Consider the following 24,797-nt stretch of genomic DNA (forward strand, 5'->3'; position numbering starts at 1 on the left):
ACTCGAAGATTAAGCCTAATGTAAAAAATTCTGAACTTCCCCTTTAAGGCCTAACATAGCATGGCCTAACTTTTGGAGGTGTTTCTACCAACAAGTTAGGCAAAGTGAATTAAACACCCAGACTCTATTTCCCCACATCCCCCTGCGATAAATTGTGTTTGAGATCCATGATTTAGAGCCTGTTGCAATGAATTTATTTCATGGGTCATTTTGTAGCCTGTCAGTGCTCCTTCTCCATGTTGCTGCCTTTAGTGCAGCTCCGAGCACAAACGCCAGCGGGCCTTGAAATTGGGGCATGGAAAGCAGGGCGAGGGTCTCGGTGACACTTTTCAAGTAATCGTAACAGTCAAGCAGAATATGAAGGAGAGTTTTTTTTTTTTGTGTGTGTGTTTCTCTTGCAGGACACCAACGAAATTGTGGCTATTAAGAAATTCAAAGACAGTGAAGGTAAGATGAGTTGTTTTAAGCTATCAATCTAATACAGGGGTCCCCAAACTACGGCCCGCCTCCACATTTGGTTTTAAAAAAATTTTTTTTACTTGTGTTATTTATTTCCTGGCTTTTTCTGTGAAGAACCCAGAGAGGGTTATTTGGTTATTATCTATTTAATTAATAGTGTTATTATTATATTATATTATATTATATTATATTATATTATATTTAGGGCTGTCAAACGATTAGAAGTTTTAATCGAGTTAATCACAGCTTAAAAATTAATTAATCGTAATTAATTGCAATTCGAACCATCTATAAAATATGTCATATTTTTCTGTAAATTATTGTTGGAATGGAAAGATAAGACAAGAGAGGATATATACATTTAACATACTGTACATAAGTACTTGGCCTGAACGATAAAAAACTATTGTTGCGATTTTTTGGGGCTTTGTGGTGTATTGCGATATTATATTGCGATATTAAAAAAAATGTATATATATTTTTTGAAAGAAATTTTCACTAAATGACTTGAGTAGCTGTTTGGAAAGACTTTGGATGACTCACCATCACCACAGTGTACAGTGATCCCTCGTTTTTCGTGGTTAATGGGGACCAGAACCCGCCGCGATAAGTGAAAAACCGCCAAGTAGTGCACCCCACGCCCCACATTTTTTTTTGTGTGTGTGTGTGTGTTTTTTGTGCTCAATGTATTTATTCAGATTTAGCATTGGAAAGAGATGCATATAATTTTTTAAAAATTTTTCTCACTTTTCCCCCCAAAGTGATTTTAAAAAATGTATATAAATAAATGGTTTTCAGGCACTTCAAATGTCATATTTATGATCAGTTTTAAACATAACTGTCCAACCAAATCATTTTTGAACAAGAATAAAGTACTGTAGTAGATAAATGCTTGGCTTTATTAAATGCTTCTGTTTATCTACCTTAGCTGTGACAGTTGGAGTGACATGTAGAAATTTCAAACTCATGATCACTTCTGGCATTTATATGTCTCCAAAATCTCCACACACAAACACATTCATCCAGCGCGGCTTCCTTGCAGAAACTGTTTAACAAGTTAAACGATGATTGACAGATGGTTTATTTGGCCAGATCAAAGCCATCGTTAACTTTAATAAGCAAGTGCCGCAGTGACTGAGAGAAACAAAGGGCTGGGAGAGGGAGGGTGTGAGGCTGTGCGCAGAGCAGAAAGCAAGGCGTATGTGGATTAAAAAAAAAATGCACGTGCTTGCGATGGCGATGGCGATGTTTAAACGATATATCGTTCAGGCTTGATAAGTACTGTATTTGTTTAATATAACAATAAATCAACAAGATGGCATTAACATTATTAACATTCTGTTAAAGCGATCCATGGATAGAAAGACTTGTAGTTCTTAAAAGATAAATGTTAGTACAAGTTATAGACATTTTATATTAAAACCCCTCTTAATGTTTTCGTTTTAATAAAGTTTGTAAAATTTTCAATCAAAAAATAAACTAGTAGCTCACCATTGTTGATGTCAATAATAATTATGGTGCTGAAACCCATAAAATCAGTCGCACTCAAGCGCCAGCAGAGGGCGACAAAACACCAAAAAACACAAGTGGAAATTACACTTTGCTTTCATTTTAATCTGTTTGAGCGAGGCATGTGCGTTAAGTGCATCAAATATTTTAACATGATTAATTTAAAAAATTAATTACCGCCCGTTAACGCGATAATTTTGACAGCCCTAATTAGATTATATTATTATCATTTTTATTTTATTTACTTTTGTTCCGTGAAGAATCCAGAAAGAGTTATTTGATTGTGGCTTTCTGAAAAGCAATAAATTTTTACATTTAGGCACGCCTACAATCGTCACACTTTTTCTGTTACAAACTGACCCCTCATCAGAGAAGGGAAAAGTTATGTGGCCCTCACAGGAAAAAGTTTGGGGACCCCTCATCTAATATATTCAATTTTCACGGGGTTTAATTCATTGGCTGCCATTGATGGCTCAAGAGTTCAACTTTCTTTCTTTAGAAAATGAAGAAGTCAAAGAGACAACACTGCGAGAGCTTAAGATGCTGCGCACGCTCAAGCAGGAGAACATCGTGGAGCTCAAAGAAGCGTTCCGGCGGAGAGGGAAGCTCTATCTCGTCTTTGAGTACGTGGAGAAGGTGAGTTGTTTTTCCTTTCCACAGGTCGGTTGTTTTCGATGATGAAGATGACAAAAATATTTCGTCGCCGAATATTTTTTCACAACGATGACGAGACGATAACGAGCTAGAAAGGTGTCTTGGGAGACTAAAACATAACAAGACAGATGCCAAATTTCGTCTGACAGGATGAGAACGTGACTAAAATGCACTATAGTTTCCGTCATATATCCACAATGTGTGGCATTTTCTTAAAGGGCTCCACGGATAGAAAGACTTGTAGCTCTTAAAAGATAAACGTTATTACGAATCAAAATAATTTGATATTGAAACCCCTCTTGATGTTTTCGTTTTTATACAATTTGTAAAATTAGTTTACCTAGTAGGTCGCCATTGTTGTTGACGTCGCAGGGCAGTGACGTCACATGCTTAGGCTGCCGGGCTTCCAGAGTATGACTCTCGCGACGTAAACATCTGCTCAACCCTTTCAACTGGAACCCAAGATGAACATTAATGAGCATGACAGCACTGTTGATATTTCACACAAATAGCAGCAAAAGCAAAATGTGTAGGAAAGATGGGATGAGACGAGACAAGAGTAGGGAAAAAAAACTGTGTTCTGCCAAATGTGCTCCACTGGCGAAACGTCCTACAAGAGGTGAATTTGACACCCAAAGTACTACAGTGCGCTTTCAGCTTTTGTTTAGATGCATACAGACAACATACTAAAGATGCCTTATGAAAATATTTAAACATAATGGTATCAAATAAGGGTGGTTTAAATATGTAAGATGTCTAATGTGGTCAACAGATCAACAAAATGCTTAAAAGTATGAGAGGGAAACACATGCAAAAAGTCAATGGCAATATTTTTAAGTGTTTCTAATAACATATTTTAGTAAAAGAGAACAATTGTGGCTTATTAGAGCCTACAAGTCTCTAAGTCCGAGGTTCCCCTTTAATGTATGTGTAGTTAGCGTGCATCGTAGCGGTTTTTGGTTGTGTCACTCATGTGACATGAGTGCCCCCCACACCCCAACGCACACACACACACGCACACCGGTGTCTGCTCCAGGCTTGCTTGTTCGAAACACACGGTAAGATCTGTTTTCTTATCTTGGCAACACAGCGAGCCGACGCAATGTATGTGTTGCTTTAGCCTTTAAAGGTCTGTGCTGCATGATTGTCACGCACTAAATGTAACTCGTAGCGTTAGCATAGCATTCACGTTAGCATTAGCATTTAGCGTGGCCAGCGTCATCTTAAACTTTCAGGCAACTTATATTTACATAAAGTTCGTGGCGTCCGGATGGATATAATTAATTGAAAGTAATGTACTAGTTTCTTGCTGAGTGTGTATTATCATCACCGAGTTGGCGTTGTCCTTGTAGATGCTACAATATGTGCTCGTCTGTCAATGTTGATTCGAAATTGTTGGAAACCTTTAGTTTTACTTGATTCTGAGTAACTGCCGACTAAAACTAGACGAGTTTTCGTCAATGAAAACGAGACGAAGATGATCACATTAGGAATTGACTAAAATATGGCTGAGACTAATAAGTATTTTTGCCCAAAACACGAAAAGGGCTGCCAAAAAAAACTGTGCCAAAGGTGAATCTCACTACCTTTTCTTCTACGTGTTTCTTTTTGAACCACTCTAGAACATGCTGGAGCTGCTGGAGGAGCTGCCCAATGGCGTACCCACGGAGAAGGCGCGGAGCTACATCTATCAGTTGATCAAGGCTATTCATTGGTGCCATAAGCATGACATTGTTCATCGAGGTAAATGTTACTCTGTACTGAAGCACTGTAAGGCTTCTTTTTACAGTCATGTTATCAATTTCTGATATTATTTTTCTTTATCTCTGGAAAAGAAAGTGATTTAATTGCAGGTAAACAACAAAATATAAAATTGTTTTACTCATTAAACCAAATATATCAACAATAATGCATATTCTAACTGAGGAAAAAGTTAGGACACCCGACCACCGAATAGGTAGTTTTACCCCTTTTGGCTGAAATAACATCAGGGAGACGCTTTTTGTAGCCATCTACCAGTCTTTGACATTGGTCTGAAGAAAGTTTGCCCCACTCCTCCACTATGCAGAATACTTTGAGCTGTGAGATGTTTGAGGGGTTTCTTGCATGTACAGCCCGTTTCAAGTCACCCCACAGTATCTCAATGGGATTGAGATCTGGGCTTTGACTCGACCATTCCAGGACTCTCAATTTCTTCCTTTTGAGCCAGTCCTTGGTGGATTTACTGGTATCTTTTGGATCATTGTCATGTTGCAGGGTCCAGTTTCGCTTCAGTTTAAATTTTTTCACAGATGATCTCACATGCTACTCAGGCACCCTCTGATACACAATAAAATTTATGGTGGGTTCTATTATGGTGAGCTGGCCAGGTCCTGCTGTAGCAAAGCATCCCCAAACCATGACACTTCCACCTCCATGCTTCACAGCTGGTATGAGGTTCTTTTCCTGGAATGTTGTATTGGGTTTACGCCAAACATGTACTATGTTCTGGTGTCCAAATAATTCAATTTTAGATTCATCTGTGCAAAGAACTTTATTCCAGAAGTCCTGGTCTTTGTCTGCATTCACGCTGTCAAACTTCAGTCTGGCCTTCATGTTCTTCTTGGAGAGCAAAGGTTTCCTCCTTGGACACCACCCATGAAGGTTAAACTTGTGAGGTCTTTTTCTGATTGTAGAGGGTGCACTGTCTCATCAACAGTAGCAAGAGCCTGCTGTAGGTCCCATAATGACATTTTAGGGTTTTTGGTGACTTCTTTTAGTATCTTGCGGTCTGCTCTCGGCGTGAACTTGCTTGGACAGCCAGACTTGGGCATGTTGGCAGTTGTTTTGAATTTCTTCCACTTGTAGACTATGTTCCGGACGATGGAATGACTGATTTAAATTCTTTTCAAATATCTTACCAGACTCATAAGCGTCTACAATCTTCTTTCTGAAGGCCTCAGACAGGTCTTTTGGTTTCACCATGGTGTTTTCTCTCACTTTAACAGTCAGGGGCACACCAAACTAAATGTGTGGTTTAAATAAGGCAAGCTTCCTTCAAAGCACTGGGTAATGATGTTCTAATCATGTGCACCTGATGTGATACACCTGTGTGTGATCTTGGCTATATTAATTTAGGATTTATTGTGGGGGTGTCCTAACTTATTCCTAAATGGAAATTGCATTTATTTAAACTTACGTTTTACAGAAAGTAATAAAAAAAAAAAATCTTAGAACCCGTGGCTTTAATAACAAAGCAGCTCAATGATGGATTTTTACAGGCTAACAAGTGTTGTGCTTTCTTGTTTTATATTTAATGAATGAATCATTCATTAATTCATTTTACTTAGCGTCATAGTGATATTAGCACTTAGGGTGTATTCAGTCTCTACCTACTTTTCAACAACACTTGAGTTTCTGAGTGTAATAGCGCACATTCGGAGCATATTGTCCAAAGCACTTTTAGCGCAAGCATTCCCGAGGCCACATTTGTGAGAAGGTGAATTACTTAAAAGTATGTACAGTTTGTTGTTAAGAAAACCCATTTGGTACCACTTCATGGTAAGCATGAGTGCTTTGGATGTCCACAGTTTGTTACAGTGAAGCTGCTATGCTGAAAGGCTGCTCACCGATTTTGTTAGACACAATGGGGATTTGGATATCCATGGTTTGCTACAATGATGCTGCCATGCTAACAAGGTACTAGCTGGTTGATTTTGTTAGGCACAAGAGGGATTATATTAGTGCGTCGGATGCTTTGTGCCATTACAGAAGAGCAAATTAAGGCTGGCGTTTTGACAGTTTCAAAAGAACGGACATCTACAGCTTGCAACGATGAGGCTGATAAGCGAACTGTTTCAAGGTTTTTATTGTCGCCTAAGGATTTGTCCGATTGCTAGCACCATTGCATATGAACAAGTTAAGGCTAGCTAAGAGTGTTTTCCAGATTAAGAATAATATATATTCACATTACGAAAAGGCTGCTCTGCTAGGTCATAGACTTCATAATTAGGGTTGGGCATCGTGCATCGATGGGAACCAGTTCTAACACTCCGATGCTCCCGGAATCGTTTGAATTTTAAAATTTCGATTCCTTGTTTCGATGCCCTGACTGCCGAGCGAAAAAAAATTGCTCGAGTTTAAAGACTGATATTTATATACAAGTTATAATTAGCCCTGTGAGAAGTTCATTTAATTAAAAAAAATTTGCTGCCACCCTCCCAGTTCAAATAGATTGGACGTCTACTAGTGATGAACTCCAATTCACAGCAGAAGAATGCAAAGAGCTTGTTTTTCTTGTTCATTAGTTGTATTGTGGAATAGTATGGAATTTAAGGTACGCAACACGATTTTAGTGAGTTTATCTTCATATTCCTTTATTCCAACTTGGAAGTCGGGAGCTTACTGCGAAGGAGCAGGAAGCCAGATGGCACTCGGCCGTCCAAATGGCCGCTGGGATCTCCCCGCGCTCACATACGACTCCTTATGCTTGCTCGGGTTTGTCCTTTATGAATAAGTCAGGCTTTTTCCCCGCTTTGCAATCTGTGAATTTTCATGTTTCTTTAATTGCTGGCTCGTTTTAGCTGGAATCTCTTAGGGCATTTAGACACTTACTGCGTGTGACGGGGTCCTTAAGTTACGTGTCGTCTTCTCTTTCCTCAGACATCAAGCCGGAAAACCTTCTCATCAGCTCTGATGACGTCCTGAAGTTGTGCGATTTCGGTGAGCCGCGGTCCAACTGTAATTTTAGCTCACAGGTTATATTTGGATGAAACTGGCACAGTTTGATTATCTGCTCTGTGTAGGGTCGCCAACTTCCTGAAAAGAAAAAAAAAAAAGGGACGCCTCGTTGGTAGAGCAGGCCGGTCCGATAACCATCACCCTTTAATTTTTTTATTTTTTTTTTATATGTGAAGATTCAAATTTTTTCTTCAATAATTATTAATATGGTAATAATTTTACTCAACCCTAAATTCATTTGGTACATATTTGAGTGATATAAGCACAGCGAAAACATAATTATAAGCAATGTATTTTTTAACACAAAATATACAATACAATATATAAAGGACACCAGAATTTCCCCTGTGGGTATCAATAAAGTATCTACCCTACCCTACCCTACATTATCCTACCCTACCCTACCCTGCAATACCCCAACCTTCCCTACTCTACTGATACTTCTACTCTATTGATCCTGATACCCTACCCTACATTACCCTACCCCACATTATCCTACCCTACCTTCCCCTAACCTACACTATATTACCCTATTTTATTAAGGCATTATCTTGCCTTACATTATCCTACCCTACCCTACATTACCCCATCCTACAATATCCTAACCTACATTACACTACCCTACCCTTAATTTGCCACTCATTGTTCATCATGAAACCATGAGTTTGCTTAGTCTCCCACGGTTTTAAGCTTTCTGATCCCATCGGCGCTATAACAGCAGGCGTTAGCTTACGCATGCTAATCGTTTGTGAATGCCATGTTAGATGAGCAGCGTAACATCGCTGTTATGCGTTGTAGTTTACATCCTTAAAATTGAAGACTAAGGAGTTCATTTCGTTTGGTAATTTCGAGACAAAGACATACAGATGTCATGCATCGGGTTTTGGGAAGTTAGCTCACGTGGGGCGGACAGTACATTTGCATTCAAGTGATGCCAGTAGATGGTATCGGCGCCCTAAATGTTGGTACTCGTCGATACCGATACCACCAATTCGGGACGGATCGGCGCCCCCTGCCAATACTGGTATCGGTATCGGTGCAACTTTAACCCTAACCTACCCTATACTACCCTACCCTACCTTACATTACCCTACCCTACATTATCTTACCCTACATTATCCCACCCTACATTACCCTACCCTACCTCACATTACCCTACCTCACATTACCCTACTCTACATTTTCCTACCCGACCTTACCCTACATTACCCTATCCTACAATATCCTAACCTACATACATTACGCTACACTACATTACCCTACCCTAACCTACCCTATATTACCCTACCCTACCTTACATTACCTTACCCTACTTTATCCAACCCTACCATACCCTCCATTACCCTATCCTACAATATCTTAACCTACATTACACTACCCTACCTTACATTATCCTACCCTACTCTACCCTACATTACCCTACCTTACTTTACCCTACCCTAACCTACCCTATATTACACTACCCCACCATACATTACCTTACCCTACCATTTCCCTATCCTAGCCTAACCTACCCTACAATATCCTACCCTGCCCTACCCTACTCTACAATACCCTAACCTTACCTAACCTTACTCTACTGATACTTATACTGATACTTGTACTCTACTTCTACTCTACAGGATACTTCTACTATGTTGTACTGATAACTGAATCAAAATTAACATCTACCCTGGTTGATTTGAAATAATATCATCATTAAAGTAAAACAATTAAAATAATTTAAGCCTCAAGGTCCTGATCCTTTTAGTGTGTATGTGTGTTTTACTGGTGTTTTTTTATTTATTTAAATAAATATATATTTTTAAACAACTTCGTTCGGTCAAAGTCCCCTCAGCAATAGCATTTTCGCAAATGATCACTCCAAATATAATGTGGAAAAAACCTTCCATTCACTCCTATTGAGTTCCAACCTTGACTTTTGAAAACTCTACATTGGCACACGCATTGGCAAAAACATCTCTGTTAGTGGTCTATGGTGATTTTGACCAAAAGCCTTCCATTAAAAGCCTTTGACTGGGACCTTCGACCTTTCGTACTGTCATTCTTCCGTCAGCTCATTCGTCAAAAAAGCAGGAGAGGCGGGGGAATGAGTTTCTTGTAAGGCACCAGAGCAGTATTCGTTCCCTCTACAAATAAGACACTATTTTCCAGTTTCACGATAATACGGGACAAACCACGTCTTTTGAAACCTCAATACGGGACGCGTACTTTTGTTTCTAAATATGGAACAAATCCATTTCTCAAGGTATGGTTGGCAACCCTAGCAGTGAGCCACGTGCGGCCGACTATCTCACTCGTTATTTTCGCGTTGGGTTCACATACGCCTCAATTCATGAAGCGTGTTGCAGCGTGTCAGGCTGAGATCGAGCTTTGCGCCAATCTGGCGACCGGACGAGGAGGGACAGGCGACGGTAAACATCACGCGGGCAATCTGCTGCGCGAGACGGGGGGCCGTGTTGGCCATGGAACACATATAGGATAAGCACATGCTAATTCTACATGCTGATATGGCCTTGGAATGAAATCTCCAATTTTTTTTTTTTTTCACCCACAACTTTATTTCATTTTCTTATTGTGAGCTCTTGCAAAATTCTTTTTTTTTGGTTTTTTAGTTGTAGGTTTTTAAGAAATGATGAAATAAATAAATGAAAAATACAATATTATGTACGATCAACAATATATTATCAAAACAGGACTGGCAACATGACCTTTTATAATTAGCTATATGTATTTTTTAGGGGTGTCAAACGATTAAAATTTTTTAATCGAGTTAATTACAGCTTAAAAATTAATTAATCGTAATTAATCGCAATTCAAACCATCTATAAAATATGCCATATTTTTCAATAAATTATTGCTGGAATGGAAAGATAAGACACAAGATGGATATATACATTCAACATACGGTACATAAGTACTGTATTTGTTTATTATAACAATAAATCAAGATGGCATTACCAGTATTAACATTCTGTTAAAGCGATCTATGGATAGAAAGAGTTGTAGTTCTTAAAAGATAAATGTTAGTTATAAGAATTCTATATTAAAACCCCTCTTAATGTTTTCGTTTTAATAAATTTGTAAAATTTTCAATCAAAAAATAAACTAGCAGTCCGCCATTGTTGATGTCAATAATTACTTACACAATGATAATGGGTGCTGAAGCCTATAAAATCAGTCGCACCCAAGCGCCAGCAGAGGGCGACAAAACTCAGAAAAACACAACAAGTACACATTTCACTGTGCTCTCATTTTAATCTATTTGAGCGGGGCATTTGTGCGTTAATTGCGTCAAATATTTTAACGTGATTAATTTAAAAAATTAATTACCGCCCGTTAACGCGATAATTTTGACAGCTCAAGTATTTTTTTTATAATTGGTAAATTAAATTAAATATCAAATATGTTTTAAAATAACTTGCAGCACTTATTTTATTTAAAAAAAAGTATTCTTTGATTAAAAAAATATATCGATATAAGTAAAAAAAAAAAAAAAACTGAAAATCACGATTAAATAATGAACCAAATCAATGTAAATGATATGAAACATATTTTTGAAAAATGACAAGCAATATTACTTTTTTTTAATTTATTGATTGATTAATTAAATGGTAAATGAAATACATATATGTTTGACAAAAATGGTAGGATTAAAAAAAATAATGTTGATTTGTATTAATAAATAAGAAATTAAATAGGTGAAATGTATGTTAAAAAACTGGCCAATGGCAGACAACGAGTTTACCTTGTATTAAAAAAAAAAAAACTTCAGATATTCCTACATCCCTCCTTGTAAAAAGACTTAATAACGCATCTTTAATCGATAAAATGTAATTATCGTCCAGGCTTAGCATATAGTTTATTTCCCTTACGGTTTGACCCATTTTATATCTTAATGAGGACACAGTGTTCCGTACCGGTCGCTACTATCTGGCCTCATCTTGTCTTCTCTTGCCAGGATTCGCGCGAAATCTCTCTGAGGGGACGGACGCCAACTACACCGAGTATGTGGCCACGAGGTGGTACCGCTCGCCGGAGCTCCTTCTTGGGTATGTACATCAAGAAACACTCATAATTCATTTTGAAACAAATATTTTTTTTTTGGTTTGCAGTTGGGGAAAATGCTGTACCTCATTGTATAGTAATGTAAAATATACATTAGTAGCCGGTGTTATTTTTGGAAGCCCTTTTAATTTTCGTCTTAGTCTTTTGGACGATAATACTTATTAGTCTTAGACATATTTTAGTCATCTCAAAATGTGTTTGTCTACGACTAGTTTTTGTTGACGGAAACTCAAGACTAATTTCGTCTAGTTTTAGACGACGTTTACTAAAAATTTAACTCCCCAAAAAATAATTCGGATAATGGGGACATGAACCTGCCTTGATAAGTGAAAAACCGCAAAGTAGCGCAGTATCATGTCTAAGGTGGAAAACACAGACAAGACGAGGGATGGGAATCGAAATCCAATTCCAATTCCGAACCGGTTCCTAGTGTTTCGAGGCCTTGACATCACAATGAAAAAGCCTTAACGATCCCTTTAACGATTCCTAAAGACGCGTATTGCGTCGCGACATGTCATGTTGTCCAGACGCATCAAACTAGCATGGCGCCAAGAACCACTCGTTCCAAAGTTTGGCTACACTTCACCAGGAAAGAGGGTGAAAATGAAAGGCTACGATGGTTTAGCATGAGCATTGCAGCCGGAAACATAACAATGACAGCACGTAGGCTCAGTCCTGGCTATACAGCTAGCTAAACTCCCAAATGACGATGCAGAAGACGTTTGTATAATTTTGCTGACTTTATTCAACCATCACTTGAAGAGTGAAACTTAAAAATAGAAATGAAACAAATTAATTTCGTCCCCAATAACAAACAGGTTTGCATCAACGTAAATCAGCGATGATTAGCTGCTAATACAATAATAACACAAACAGTTAGCATGCGTTCACTAGCATTAGCACATCGTTCAAACCACCGATACATACAGGCGTTGCCTCTAGATAGTTTACAAACATTAACAAAGAACGTAGGCTCGTAGCAGTGTTTCCCACTCTCACTAACTCGCTCACTCGCTTGGATGCGGCACTTCTTCTTGGAGTGTAAGCGCGCTATTCTTCACGTGAGCGCGTTGTTCTTCGCGTGAGGAAGCGCAAGGGCGCCCCCCACTTGAGCGTGAAAGCACCATAAAAACTAAAAGGCATGCATTTCAATATAATGGTAAATAATACACTTTAACTGTTAAAGTGTAATATCCCAAAAGTACGGCCGTCCCGCCTCCACATTTGGTCCGGCCCCCTGAACAATTTTTTTTTTTTTCCCCCCAATAGTGTTATTTTTTTCCTAGTTTTTTTTCTGTGAAGAACCCAGAGAGGGTTATTTGGTTATTATCTTTTTAATGAATAGTGTTATTATTATATTATTATTTTTATTTTATTTACTTTTGTTCCATGAAGAATCCAGAAAGGGTTATTTGATTGTGGCTTTCTGAAAAACAATACATTTTTACATTTAGGCACTCCCGCAAATCGTCACACCTTTTCTGTTACAAACTGACCCTGGGCCCTTATCAGAGAAGGTAAAAGTTATGTGGCCCTCACAGGAAAAAGTTTGGGGACCCCTGCTTAACACATATTGCCAAAGGCAGAACAACGACTTATATGCCAATATATACCAATATTTTTTATTTCTATTAGAAAAATGTTTCAGTAAAATGTTACACATTCTTGTGTATTTGCCACTTATTGCCACAGTTAACGTTGAGGCTTTGGACCTCTTTTGACCTCGTTGTGAGTTTGTAAGGTTGTGACTTCTGATTAAACAAACTCGATGCCAATCAAAACGTTTGTTCTACTTTTTTTGTTCAATTAGGCATGTTAAGAAAATTAACGTCTCCTCATCTGCCCGAATGCATGATGGGAGGTTGGGCAACCATGACTGTCAGTGGTGGCTGCAAATGGAATACAATATGTTATGCATTGTGTTCAATTAACCATGTTAAGAAAAAGATGGTCTGATTGTCAATGAACGCCTGTGTCCACTCGAACATCTCTGGCTTTTCCCTCCCAATGTGCTAAAACGGCGTCATTGTAAACTGTTCGAGTTAACGCATGAACGAGTCATTCCGTGCATGCGTTAATTGCGTCAAATATTTTAACGTGAATAATTTTAAAAAATTAATTATCGCCTGTTAACGCAATAAATTTGACAGCCCAAAAAAGGTTTTTCAGCACTTCAAATATAATACTTATGCTAACTTTTCAACATGTTACTGTCCCACCGAATTATTTTTAAACAAGAATAGTACTTTATTAAATGCTTCTTTTACCTCCCTTGGCTATGACTCTTGGAGTGACATGTGGAAATTACAAACTGCTTAGGATCACTTTTAACATGTGGTGTTTATTGCCACGAACACAACACGTCCGGCTGCCTCGAACGTCACCACACACACATACACATTCATTCCAGCGCGCGCTTCCTTATTCCCCCGCTCGCACAATGCGCACAAAGAGCCTGTCTGTTCCATGGCAGCACTTCATTGAGTTTACTCAAATCCTCTCACTTACACAGAATGAGTTGCCACAGCAACTGTTTAACAAAAACGCTTTTGAAGCCCGTGACTCTGGAAAGATCAAAGACAAACATCTGTCAACATCATTGACTTTAATAAGCAACTCCAGTGCACGTGCACTGCCTGCTGCCACCTACTGTCAACACTGTTGTCATCCAACATGCCTCCTAGCATGGATTGCAGCGCTACAGATGTAAATAATAATCAAAATTCATGTTCTGTGCAAATTATTTCTTCAGTTACTGTTCTAGTTGTTTCATTAATTGCTAGATATGGTATTTGGTAAAACTCTGTTTTGCAGTGGCGCCATAAGACAATGATTATGACATGACACTGTCATGAGCATTAATGAATGCTTATAACAGAGGTTATTTAAGGTCATCCAGCAAATTACAGTGCCCTTCATAATTATTGGCACCCCTGGTTAAGATGTGTTTTTTAGCTTCTAATAATTTTTTTCTCAATGGAAGCCTGGGACCATGTGCTTTGGTCAGATGAGACCAAGATTGAGCTTTTTGGCAACAAACTCTCTAAGTGGGTCTGGCGTGCCACGAAAGATGCGCATGCTGAAAAGCACCTCATACCCACTGTGAAGTATGGGGGTGGGTCAGTGATGCTGTGGGGCTGTTTCGCTTCCAAAAGCCCTGGGAACCTTGTTAGGGTGCATGGCATCATGAATGCTTTGAAATACCAGGACATTTTAAATCCAAATCTGTTGCCCTCTGCCCGGAAGCTGAAGATGGGTCGTCACTGGGTCTTTCAGCAAGACAATGACCCTAAACATATGGCCAAATCTACACAGAAATGGTTCACCAGACACAAAATCAAGCTCCTCCCATGGCCACCTCAGTCCCCAGACCTTGTTTTGTTGGCAAAAGGGGGTTGTACAAAGTATTAACACCAGGAGTGCTAATAATTGTGACACACATTATTTGATGTCAAATAATTATTTCTTTATGTGGGATTTTTTTCCCCCACTGAATAAATGCACTTGTATTGAAGGTTGGATTTTTCTCTTTTTTTCCATTAAATTCCCATATTATTTGAATTAAAAAAATTATTAGAAGCTAAAAAACACATCTTAACCATGGTTGCCAATAATTATGAAGGGCACTGTAGCTCACTTTTGAATAGATGTAAAGGGTCCGAGCTGGACATAAATGGAGTTAGTGCCATAATTTTCCAGATGACATTTAATGACATATGTCATAAGCATTCCGTAATGCCGATGATAATGTCTTAAGACAGTCTTGTGACGCTACTGTCAATTAAAGCATTACCTATTAACCCAAATAAATCAACACATTAGCCACACTGGACTATAAACTGCGGGATTCAAAATTATGGGAGCTGTAGCTACCTTAAATTATGGTAGAAATCTTCACACCATCAATGACAGCCAATGAGTAAACGAGGAAAATACCTAAAATATACTCCATTACTATCGAAGAGTACCGCAAAATCAATTTTACCCAATTACAACAAAATTTCTGGTGACCTATGGTTTTGTAAAAACAAATCAATGAGTAGCGATACTTTGGCAATCAAATATCCGGATTAGAGCTGAAACGAATACTCGAGTAACTCGAGTTTAAAAACTGATCCGAGTAATTTTATTCACCTCGAGTAATCGTTTATTTTGACAGCTCTAAGCATCACGTTTTGCTCGGACTACTTTTAATGCGGGACAACGCGCTGATGTCACGTGCGTAGTGGAAGAAGCAAAAAAAAATTACTTAATGCAGCAGACAGCCGCTACAAACGATGCTGACGTTGCTAAATACTAGCCTGCACATGCTACGTTAGTTGCAGCTAGCATCTGATGAGTCTCATAGAGATCACACGTATGTTGAACTAGATGCGAATTGACAGACTAGGCCGCGTCTGGGCAGCGTTAGCAAACAGCCGCCATCTTAAGCAGTAGAGCGCTAAGCGCTAAAAAAGAGCGCTAAGCGCTAATATATATGATTAACGTTATTGTCACTACTAGCTCACGTAACGTTAGCCCTGCGGAGGGCTAGGTTTATATTAATTAAGACCACTTTCGATGCGTGGCTAACGTGTCTTACATACAGGCTTTAACATAACGTAGCGTTGTGGAGTGATGAGGGTGTCAAATAAAAACTCAATAATGCTAACTATCAATTTTAGCTCAGTAGTCATTGCTGGATAAAACACCAAGTAGCACTAGTCCCTAATGTGCTCCAATACAGCCTGTATCATACATTTATTTTGAACACTGCAAAAATTCAAAATCCTATCAGGACTTACAGTTTAGACTAACTTAAAACTTTACTAGAACTTAAAAATGGCTTGACACAAATAAAACTTCAATTGAAAAACGTGGGAAAAAATCCTAACTTTTAAGTGATGTGTGTTATCAAGCGTAAAGGCATTTTTAGGTGTGTGTATATACATAGAGTGAATTAGTCTTTTTTTTTTTTTTTTTTTAAATTCTAGTTACATCTGAGATGCAATTTTTGGCTGTTTTCAACAATATACATCAAAAATAAAGACATTGATTGACTGAAAATGTCTTGTTTTCTCATGTATATCTATAATTGCTCTTCACCTAAAAATATATTTGTTTTATCCGATTACTCGATTAATCGATAGAATTTTCAGTCGATTACTCGATTACTAAAATATTCGATAGCTGCAGCCCTAATCCAGATACAACATTTCAGCATCGATACTTTTTCTTCAGGGCGCCGTACGGCAAGGCGGTGGACATGTGGTCGGTGGGTTGCATCCTGGGCGAGCTGAGCGACGGGCAGCCCCTCTTCCCGGGCGAGAGCGAAATCGACCAGCTCTTCACCATCCAAAAAGTTCTTGGGCCTCTCCCTCCCGAGCAGATGAAGCTCTTCTATAGCAACCCTCGCTTCCACGGACTACGGGTAAAAAAACAAACAAAAAAAAACCGCCGTCTCGCCTCAGTTTTCCATCACTCCTCCTTTTCACTCCATCTTACTCCGCAGCTCATTTGTTATTTTTTTTTTTAGTATTACTCCCCTGGATGCGGCGTGAATGATTGGATCGCAGTGAGTCACTGTGTATCATGTGTCCTGCAAGCTTGGCCGCCCTTCTTTTTTCTCTTGCGTGCCCACGCCTAAGGGATGCATAATGATCACTTTGCAAATTACTCCTCTTTGTCAATCCCCGATGGTCTCGCGGTTTTCTCCACACCCCCACATCCCTATTAAGCTCGACAAGAGACATTTTTAAATGTCAAAAAATTTTGCCGGCACGGAGTGGACGTGAATAAACATCAAGCGCTCTCCATTGTTGCGCGTTCTCCCGAGGGAACAAAGACTAATTTGCGCCGTCGTCTCTTGGCTCTTCTCAACTTGGTACATTGACACTGCAAGTGCGATGAGGATAAAACAGGGCCACCATCATGGATGAATGTTTTTCATGTTCATGTATGAGTTAGTCTAAAATTGGAAGGACATTTTGGCATCGAAGTTCCTGGAAAAATAAGCCTTCGCTTTTCTGATTTTCTGCTACATATACAGTGAGGAAAATAAATATTTGAAAGCCCAAGTTCTCCCACTTAGAAATGATGGGCAGATTTGAACTTTTCAGAGTGACCATCTAAGATCAAGAAATCCCAGTGTATGTTTTTTTTAGCAATTTATTTCTATTATACTGCTGCAAATTAGTATATGAACACTTTGGAAAATAAATGTCAATATTTGGTACAGTAGGCTTTGTTTACAATTACAGAGGTCAAACGTTTCTTGCAACCTTTCACGAGGTTTGCAAAGACTGCAGCATGGATTTTGCGCCACTGCTCCACACAGATCTTTTCTGGGCTGGATCTCATTTCTGGGCTGTCACTGAGAAACACGGTGTGCAGAAAAATACACACAAAGCATGATGCTACCACCCCCATGCTTCACAGAAGGGATGGTGTTCTTGGGATGGTACTCATCATTCTTCTTCCTCCAAACAATATGAGTTGAATTAAGACCAAAAAGTTCCATTTTGATATCATATGACCACATGAACTTCTCCCATGACTCCTCTGGATCATCTAAATGGTCATTGGCAAACTTAAAACGGGCCTGGACACGCGCTGGTTCAAGCAGGGTAACCATCCGTGCCATGCATGATTTTAATCCATGACATCTTAGTGTATTACCAAAAGTAAGCTTGGAAATGGTGATCCTTGCTCCTTTTAGGTCATTGACCAGCTCCTCCTGTGTAGTTCTTGGCTGATTTTTCCTCATTCTTAGGATCATTGAGACCAGCGCTTAATTTGTAAATCATAAGGTGCCGGAACGCAAAGTACATATAACAGCGGAGGGATGACGAGACGGGCACAGGTCCCGGAACATACACAGAAAATGGTGCTGAAAACAACACGCAAATTCCCACTTGCCATGCTGTGGGATTTACAAGCCTCAATTTCGGATAATATCCATGGTATAAATGATATGACAACAATTTACAATTATTTAGGCTATACTCTGCAAAGCATGGGAAAATGCCCACATAACCACAGGTGGGACTTACATACAGTCTAACGTCGTAACTGTCGTAACGTACAGTCTAACTAAAAAAAAAAAAAAAAAAATTGAGATTATAACCAAACCACCTCTTTTGCGAGTTTCTTCCCCAATGTCTTGTCTGGCCCCAAAGTTGCCACCGCCTTACAAGTTGTGCTGCCCAAACTCGAATTTCCCTTGAGGGTACTGGCCTGTTACTTCGGCTGTTGGTGGTCCACCAGACTGACTGCTGGCACTGTAGCTGGCCCCCACTCCGGGTGGTGCTGAACCTGACCAGCCGCTGCCACGGTAGCAGCCTCCTGCCCCGGCTTGGCTGACTGTCTGTGAACCTGGCTAGCTGCGGCGCTAGCGTCCTTCTGCACCTGGTCCTTCCCGTTAGCATGATCACTGCAGCTGCCCTAATTTCCGGTTGTTGCTTTTCTGAGTCTATTTGAACCATCTTCCTTCATTTTGAAAAAAGACATTAAATGCAACTGTCTTTTTGGCATATTGAAATACCGTTTGATCCTGGCAGCTTGCTCCCCAGATGCCGCAAATTTCCAGTTTAAAATTTTTTTTTTTTTTTATGTCATGTCAGGGGCGTGATTTGTTGGATCCAGCTTTTCAGTGCATCAACAAATCTCGGTCTTTGAACTGCCGTTTAATTTTTATAAACAACATGCAATTCTTGGGATTTTGTTTTGTAAATCAATTTATGCATATTATTATTTTTTTTCTGTTTCTGTAATGTCCGTAACTATGCATTGTCCCTTTAAGAGACGCTGGAGAGCTGTGAGGTAGTAGGAAGCGAGAGGGAGACAGGCGAGAAGCAAAAGTTGGCGGTCGAATGTGGCGGCAGTCCGCTGTTATTTTGTTTTTCTTATTGTTGCCACAATCAAGGGGAGGAAGCTATCAACAACCCCCCCCCCCCCCCCCCCCCAAATCAAGAGGTCAAATCAAATTAACCCCTGATTGAGACCCGACGAGGCAGATCTGGCATGGAGCCCCAGTCTGAGGAAGATTGATCTTCATGTTTAGCTTCCATTTTCTAATTATTGTTCCAACAGTGGATCTTATATCACCAAGCTACTTGGCAATTGCCACGTAACCCTTTCCAGCCTTGTAGAGGTCTACAATTCTGTCTTTGGACAGCTCTTTGGTCTGGACAATTTTATTAATTGGAGTCTTGATTATATGGGAAGGACAGGTGTTTATATGCAGCTAACAGCTTCAAACAGGAGAATTTAGGAGAATAAGTGGAGTAGAGTTGAACTTTTTAAAGATGACTAACAGGTCTTTGAGGCTAAAAATTCTAGCTAATAGAAAGGTGTTCGAATACTGTTTCACGCCTGCCATGTCTTTTGTTTGCCATGGTTCTACTAGCTTCCGGGAAAAAAACGTACCGATGCAACAGACTGTTTGTTCCGAAATTTTGGAATATTTTCACGCGCGCCGTTCGGCTTATCAATTGACATTAACCACTCTTGTCCTTTGGAATAATATTTTGATTGGAATGGGCTTGATCGGGTGGGAATATTCCGAATGGGGTGTGTACGTACTGTGAATCATTTTTATTCTGATCAGTATTTAATATGAATAAATGTGTGCATGTAATGAAGGATACTTAACTCTACTTGCCTATGTGAAATCGTCTTCAGAAGGGCCAATGGCACAAATTTGCTACCTCGCTTCTGTTGGACTGCCCCAGGGCAGCTGTGGCTAAAGTAGTAGCTTACCACTTTCTAGTGTTGAGTGAAAGAATAATGCGATGTAAAGCATCAATACATTATTATTATTATCCTTCTCAGTTCCCTACTGTAAATCACCCGCAAACACTGGAGCGCAGATACCTGGGAATCATCGGCGGGGCCTTGCTGGACCTGCTGAAGGTACTTGGTACTGTCATAACAGAGATTCAGGAGACTGCGACTCAATGTTCAATGTTTTGTGCATTCCAGAGCCTTCTCTTGCTCAACCCCGGTGAGCGTTTCCTGACGGAGCAGAGCCTCAACCACCACACATTTCAGACTCTTCGGCTGGTGGAGCGGCCCGGACCTGCCACGCCTACGCCAGTGCGCTCCTCCAAGAGGAAGCCTCACCATGGAGACACCACCCCCAGCAGGTTAGAGATAAACTCGTTTAGTTTTTTAGAGCCACGTAATTGCCAATTGATGAAACTGCTAATTTACTGTCTTGTCCTTGCCTAGGAGTCACGGCCTAAAGAGCTCAGGCAGCCATCGCTCCAGCACGCGTGACTGCTCCAGCTTGCCACGCCACGAGGACCTCCACAGCAACAGCGGCGAGGGCGGCGGTTTCCTCAACGGCAACCTGCCGACGCCCATCAACCTGAGCCCCACGCTGCATCCCAAGAACTACGGTCCGCAGATGTTCAACCACTCGGCGTCCTGCGGCGTGGAACTTCCCCACCTGCTCAGCCCCGCCGAGGCCAACAAGGGCGACTTCGACGTCAGTCCCAGCCCTAAAGGCTCCGACGGGCCGGGGGCTAAGTACCTCAAGTCCAACTTCCGCTCGCAGCAGCACCGCCACTCCTTCGTGGAGGGTAAGACCAGCACCCTCCAGTCGGGGGATAAGCATGGCCGCCACGGCTACATGGAGGCCCCCGCGCCCAAGTTTTCTTATCTGAACCTGTCCAAGAGCTACGGGACTCTCAGCGACGCAAAGTCGGTGGGCAACCTGAACGACGTGCACCTGTATGCCGACGAGCCCACCGCCCGCTACTTCCCATCCAGCTGCCTGGACCTGACGGCACCCGGGAGTCCGGCGGTGCGGCGCTCTGACCGCCGAGGGAGCACGCGCGCCGAACGCGAGAGCAACACTCTGGACTCTTCCTACCGACGATCGTCCGCCCGCCGCAAGGACTCGCCGGACGGCCCGGACCCGAACGAGGGCGGAGGCGGGGACCGTAGCCACGCGCACTCCTTGTCGGCCCCACGTGAGTCTTACGCTCAGGGGTACAGCAGTCCCTTCTCGTCACAGCAGAGGCCGCACCGACACTCCATGTACGTGCGGCGGGACCATCAGAGGACTCATGGGGGCGATGAGGGGCTACTAGTAGGACAGGGGTTGCCTACCCGTGCCAGCAGCCTGCAGCTGTTGTCTCCTCAGCTGCAGCACCGGACGCTGCCTCGCCACTCGGCCTCCAGAGAGGAGGACATGAGCCGGGTCAGTCTCGCCTCTCTACTCAAATCAGCTAAGCTAAACACTCCTTGTTTATCGCAGGTGATATCAGCCGGACCATACATATTAAATAACGCATCTTTGGCCTTGTAAAATCTCTAAAAAAGCTCTAAAATCCTCTCCACCACAGTAAGGGAGGCCCAGATATAGTTGACCGTATTTTTGGACTATAGATAGCGTTTTTTTTTAGTGCTGCAACGATTAATTAAAGTAATTCGATTAGAAAAATTATTCAAATTAAATTTTGCTGCTTCGAGTATTCGTTTATTAAAGTGACGTTGTAGTAGTAGTAGTAGTTTTATTGATTTGGGTGGATACACTACCCTCTGGTGGCAACAGTGAATATGACATAACTCATTTCACATGGCTGAATCCAGGTGCTCCCTGTTAAGACCAACATTTAGCTGGAGCTAATGTTTTTTAATGCATTCGTAATTTAGTTTATACTAGGGGTGTCAAACGATTAAAAATTTTAATCGAGTTAATTACAGCTTAAAAATTGATTAATTGTAATTAATCGCAATTCAAACCATCTATAAAATATGCCATATTTTTCTGTAAATTATTGTTGGAATGGAAAGATAAGACACTAGATGGATATATGCATTCAACATACGGTATATAAGTACTGTATTTGTTTATTATAACAATAAATCAACAAGATGGCATTAACATTATTAACATCCTGTTAAAGCGATCCATGGATAGAAAGACTTGTAGTTCTTAAAAGATAAATGTTAGTACAAGTTATACAAATTTTATATTAAAACCCCTTTTAATGTTTTCGTTTTAATAAAATTTGTAAAATTTTCAATCAAAAAATAAACTAGTAGCCCGCCATTGTTGATGTAAATAATTACTTACACAATGCTCATGGGTGCTGAAGCCTATAAAATCAGTCGCACCCAAGCGCCAGCAGAGGGTGACAAAACTCCAAAAAACACAAGTAAAAAGATGACATTTCACTGTGCTGTCATTTTAATCTGTTTGAGTGGGGCATGTGCGTTAATTGCATCAAATATTTTAACGTGATTAATTAAAAAAAATTAATTACCGCCTGTTAACGCGATAATTTTGACAGCCCCAGTTTATATGTGTTTTTAGCCGTCGTTTTGTGGGAAAATATGTTTGAACAATTTCTTAAGAACATTGTAAAAAATGTTAGCATTTTATAGCATTTAAGTTAGCGGACTTTTGCTATGTAAGTTAGCCAATTGTTCTGTTGTTGTAGTACTTAGATCCTTATTTATTTATTCTTTGATGCGGTTTGAGGCTCAGCCCAGGTATTTTATTTTTTTTATGTTCCTTATCCCAATTACTCGATTATTCGGACTAACTAGCTTATCGACTAATCAACTACTAAAACAATCGATAGCTGCAGGCCTAGTTTTTTTTTTCCCATAGTTTGGCCGAGGGTGCGACTTATACTCCGTAGCAACTTAGAGGTATTAAAAGAACGACCCAACTAAAATGGCATTTTGGTTCTATATTGTGGCGCTCACGAGACGGGGAGGGAAATTTTGCACTTGCTTACATTCACATTGACAAACAATAACAAATCACGGTTTCATAACGAAACTGAAATGATCACATAACAACAAACTGGCATTATAAGCAAGTAATGAAACAACTGGTATAGCAACTGAAGAAATTAGCACAGAACATGAGCGAAGAACATTATTTACATCCCAAGTGCCAGAATGCATGCTGGGATGCATGATGCATGAGACTGTTTTTATTGCAAAGAAGTTTTTGGGCACATTTACTGAAAATAGTCATGTTCACAATTGACCTGCCTGTGTGCTGCGTTCAGTAAGGTTTGCTGTTTCTTGAGGTCATATAGTTTATGGCATGAGGTCCCCAACCTTTTTCTCACCGCTGACCAGTAAAGGCATTCCAATTTTTCTCATGAGCTGGCTCAGTGCCAAAGATGGGTGGGCGGATGCACGACAGCAAAAGACACCTTTCCGAGGCTAGGAAACTAAATCCTAAGTACAAATAAATGTTTTCGAGCCTCCCAAAGCTCAGGAAATGACTACACTCACATACAAAATGAATGGGTTAACGTGCTGCAAACTGGGCACTTCTGTTGCTCATCTACAGTGCCTTGCAAAAGTATTCGGCCCCCTTGAATCTCGCAACCTTTCGCCACATTTCAGGCTTCAGGCATAAAGATATGAAATTTAATTTTTTTGTCAAGAATCAACAACAAGTGGGACACAATCGTGAAGTGGAACAACATTTATTGGATAATTAAAACTTTTTTAACAAATAAAAAACTGAAAAGTGGGGCGTGCAATATTATTCGGCCCCTTTACTTTCAGTGCAGCAAACTCACTCCAGAAGTTCAGTGAGGGTCTCTGAATGATCCAATGTTGTCCTAAATGACCGATGATGATAAATAGAATCCACCTGTGTGTAATCAAGTCTCCGTATAAATGCACCTGCTCTGTGATAGTCTCAGGGTTCTGTTTAAAGTGCAGAGAGCATTATGAAAACCAAGGAACACACCAGGCAGGTCCGAGATACTGTTGTGGAGAAGTTTAAAGCCGGATTTGGATACAAAAAGATTTCCCAAGCTTTAAACATCTCAAGGAGCACTGTGCAAGCCATCATATTGAAATGGAAGGAGCATCAGACCAATGCAAATCTACCAAGACCCGGCCGTCCTTCCAAACTTTCTTCTCAAACAAGGAGAAAACTGATCAGAGATGCAGCCAAGAGGCCCATGATCACTCTGGATGAACTGCAGAGATCTACAGCTGAGGTGGGAGAGTCTGTCCATAGGACAACAATCAGTCGTACACTGCACAAATCTGGCCTTTATGGAAGAGTGGCAAGAAGAAAGCCATTTCTCAAAGATATCCATAAAAAGTCTTGTTTAAAGTTTGCCACAAGCCACCTGGGAGACACACCAAACATGTGGAAGAAGGTGCTCTGGTCAGATGAAACCAAAATTGAACTTTTTGGCCACAATGCAAAACGATATGTTTGGCGTAAAAGCAACACAGCTCATCACCCTGAACACACCATCCCCACTGTCAAACATGGTGGTGGCAGCATCATGGTTTGGGCCTGCTTTTCTTCAGCAGGGACAGGGAAGATGGTTAAAATTGATGGGAAGATGGATGCAGCCAAATACAGGAACATTCTGGAAGAAAACCTGTTGGTATCTGCACAAGACCTG

The 24,797-nt window shown here is 40.4% G+C and overlaps 1 protein-coding gene across 3 annotated transcripts in view; it reads left to right on the top strand.

Annotated features, from left to right (window-relative positions):
- The window catches only part of LOC130918916 (cyclin-dependent kinase-like 5), a 92,867-nt gene that overhangs the window by 53,189 nt on the left and 14,881 nt on the right, over positions 1–24,797 (top strand). For all 3 annotated transcript variants that reach the window (XM_057841157.1, XM_057841159.1, XM_057841160.1), the window contains exons 4-12: positions 402–447; positions 2,468–2,604; positions 4,245–4,365; positions 7,264–7,323; positions 11,303–11,393; positions 16,630–16,819; positions 20,221–20,301; positions 20,371–20,534; positions 20,620–21,595. In XM_057841157.1, the coding sequence (XP_057697140.1) occupies positions 402–447; positions 2,468–2,604; positions 4,245–4,365; positions 7,264–7,323; positions 11,303–11,393; positions 16,630–16,819; positions 20,221–20,301; positions 20,371–20,534; positions 20,620–21,595 (1,866 nt within the window). The remainder of the gene's footprint in view (positions 1–401; positions 448–2,467; positions 2,605–4,244; positions 4,366–7,263; positions 7,324–11,302; positions 11,394–16,629; positions 16,820–20,220; positions 20,302–20,370; positions 20,535–20,619; positions 21,596–24,797) is intronic.

Source organism: Corythoichthys intestinalis, chromosome 7, assembly GCF_030265065.1.
Source record: "Corythoichthys intestinalis isolate RoL2023-P3 chromosome 7, ASM3026506v1, whole genome shotgun sequence".
NCBI classification, from domain to species: domain Eukaryota; kingdom Metazoa; phylum Chordata; class Actinopteri; order Syngnathiformes; family Syngnathidae; genus Corythoichthys; species Corythoichthys intestinalis.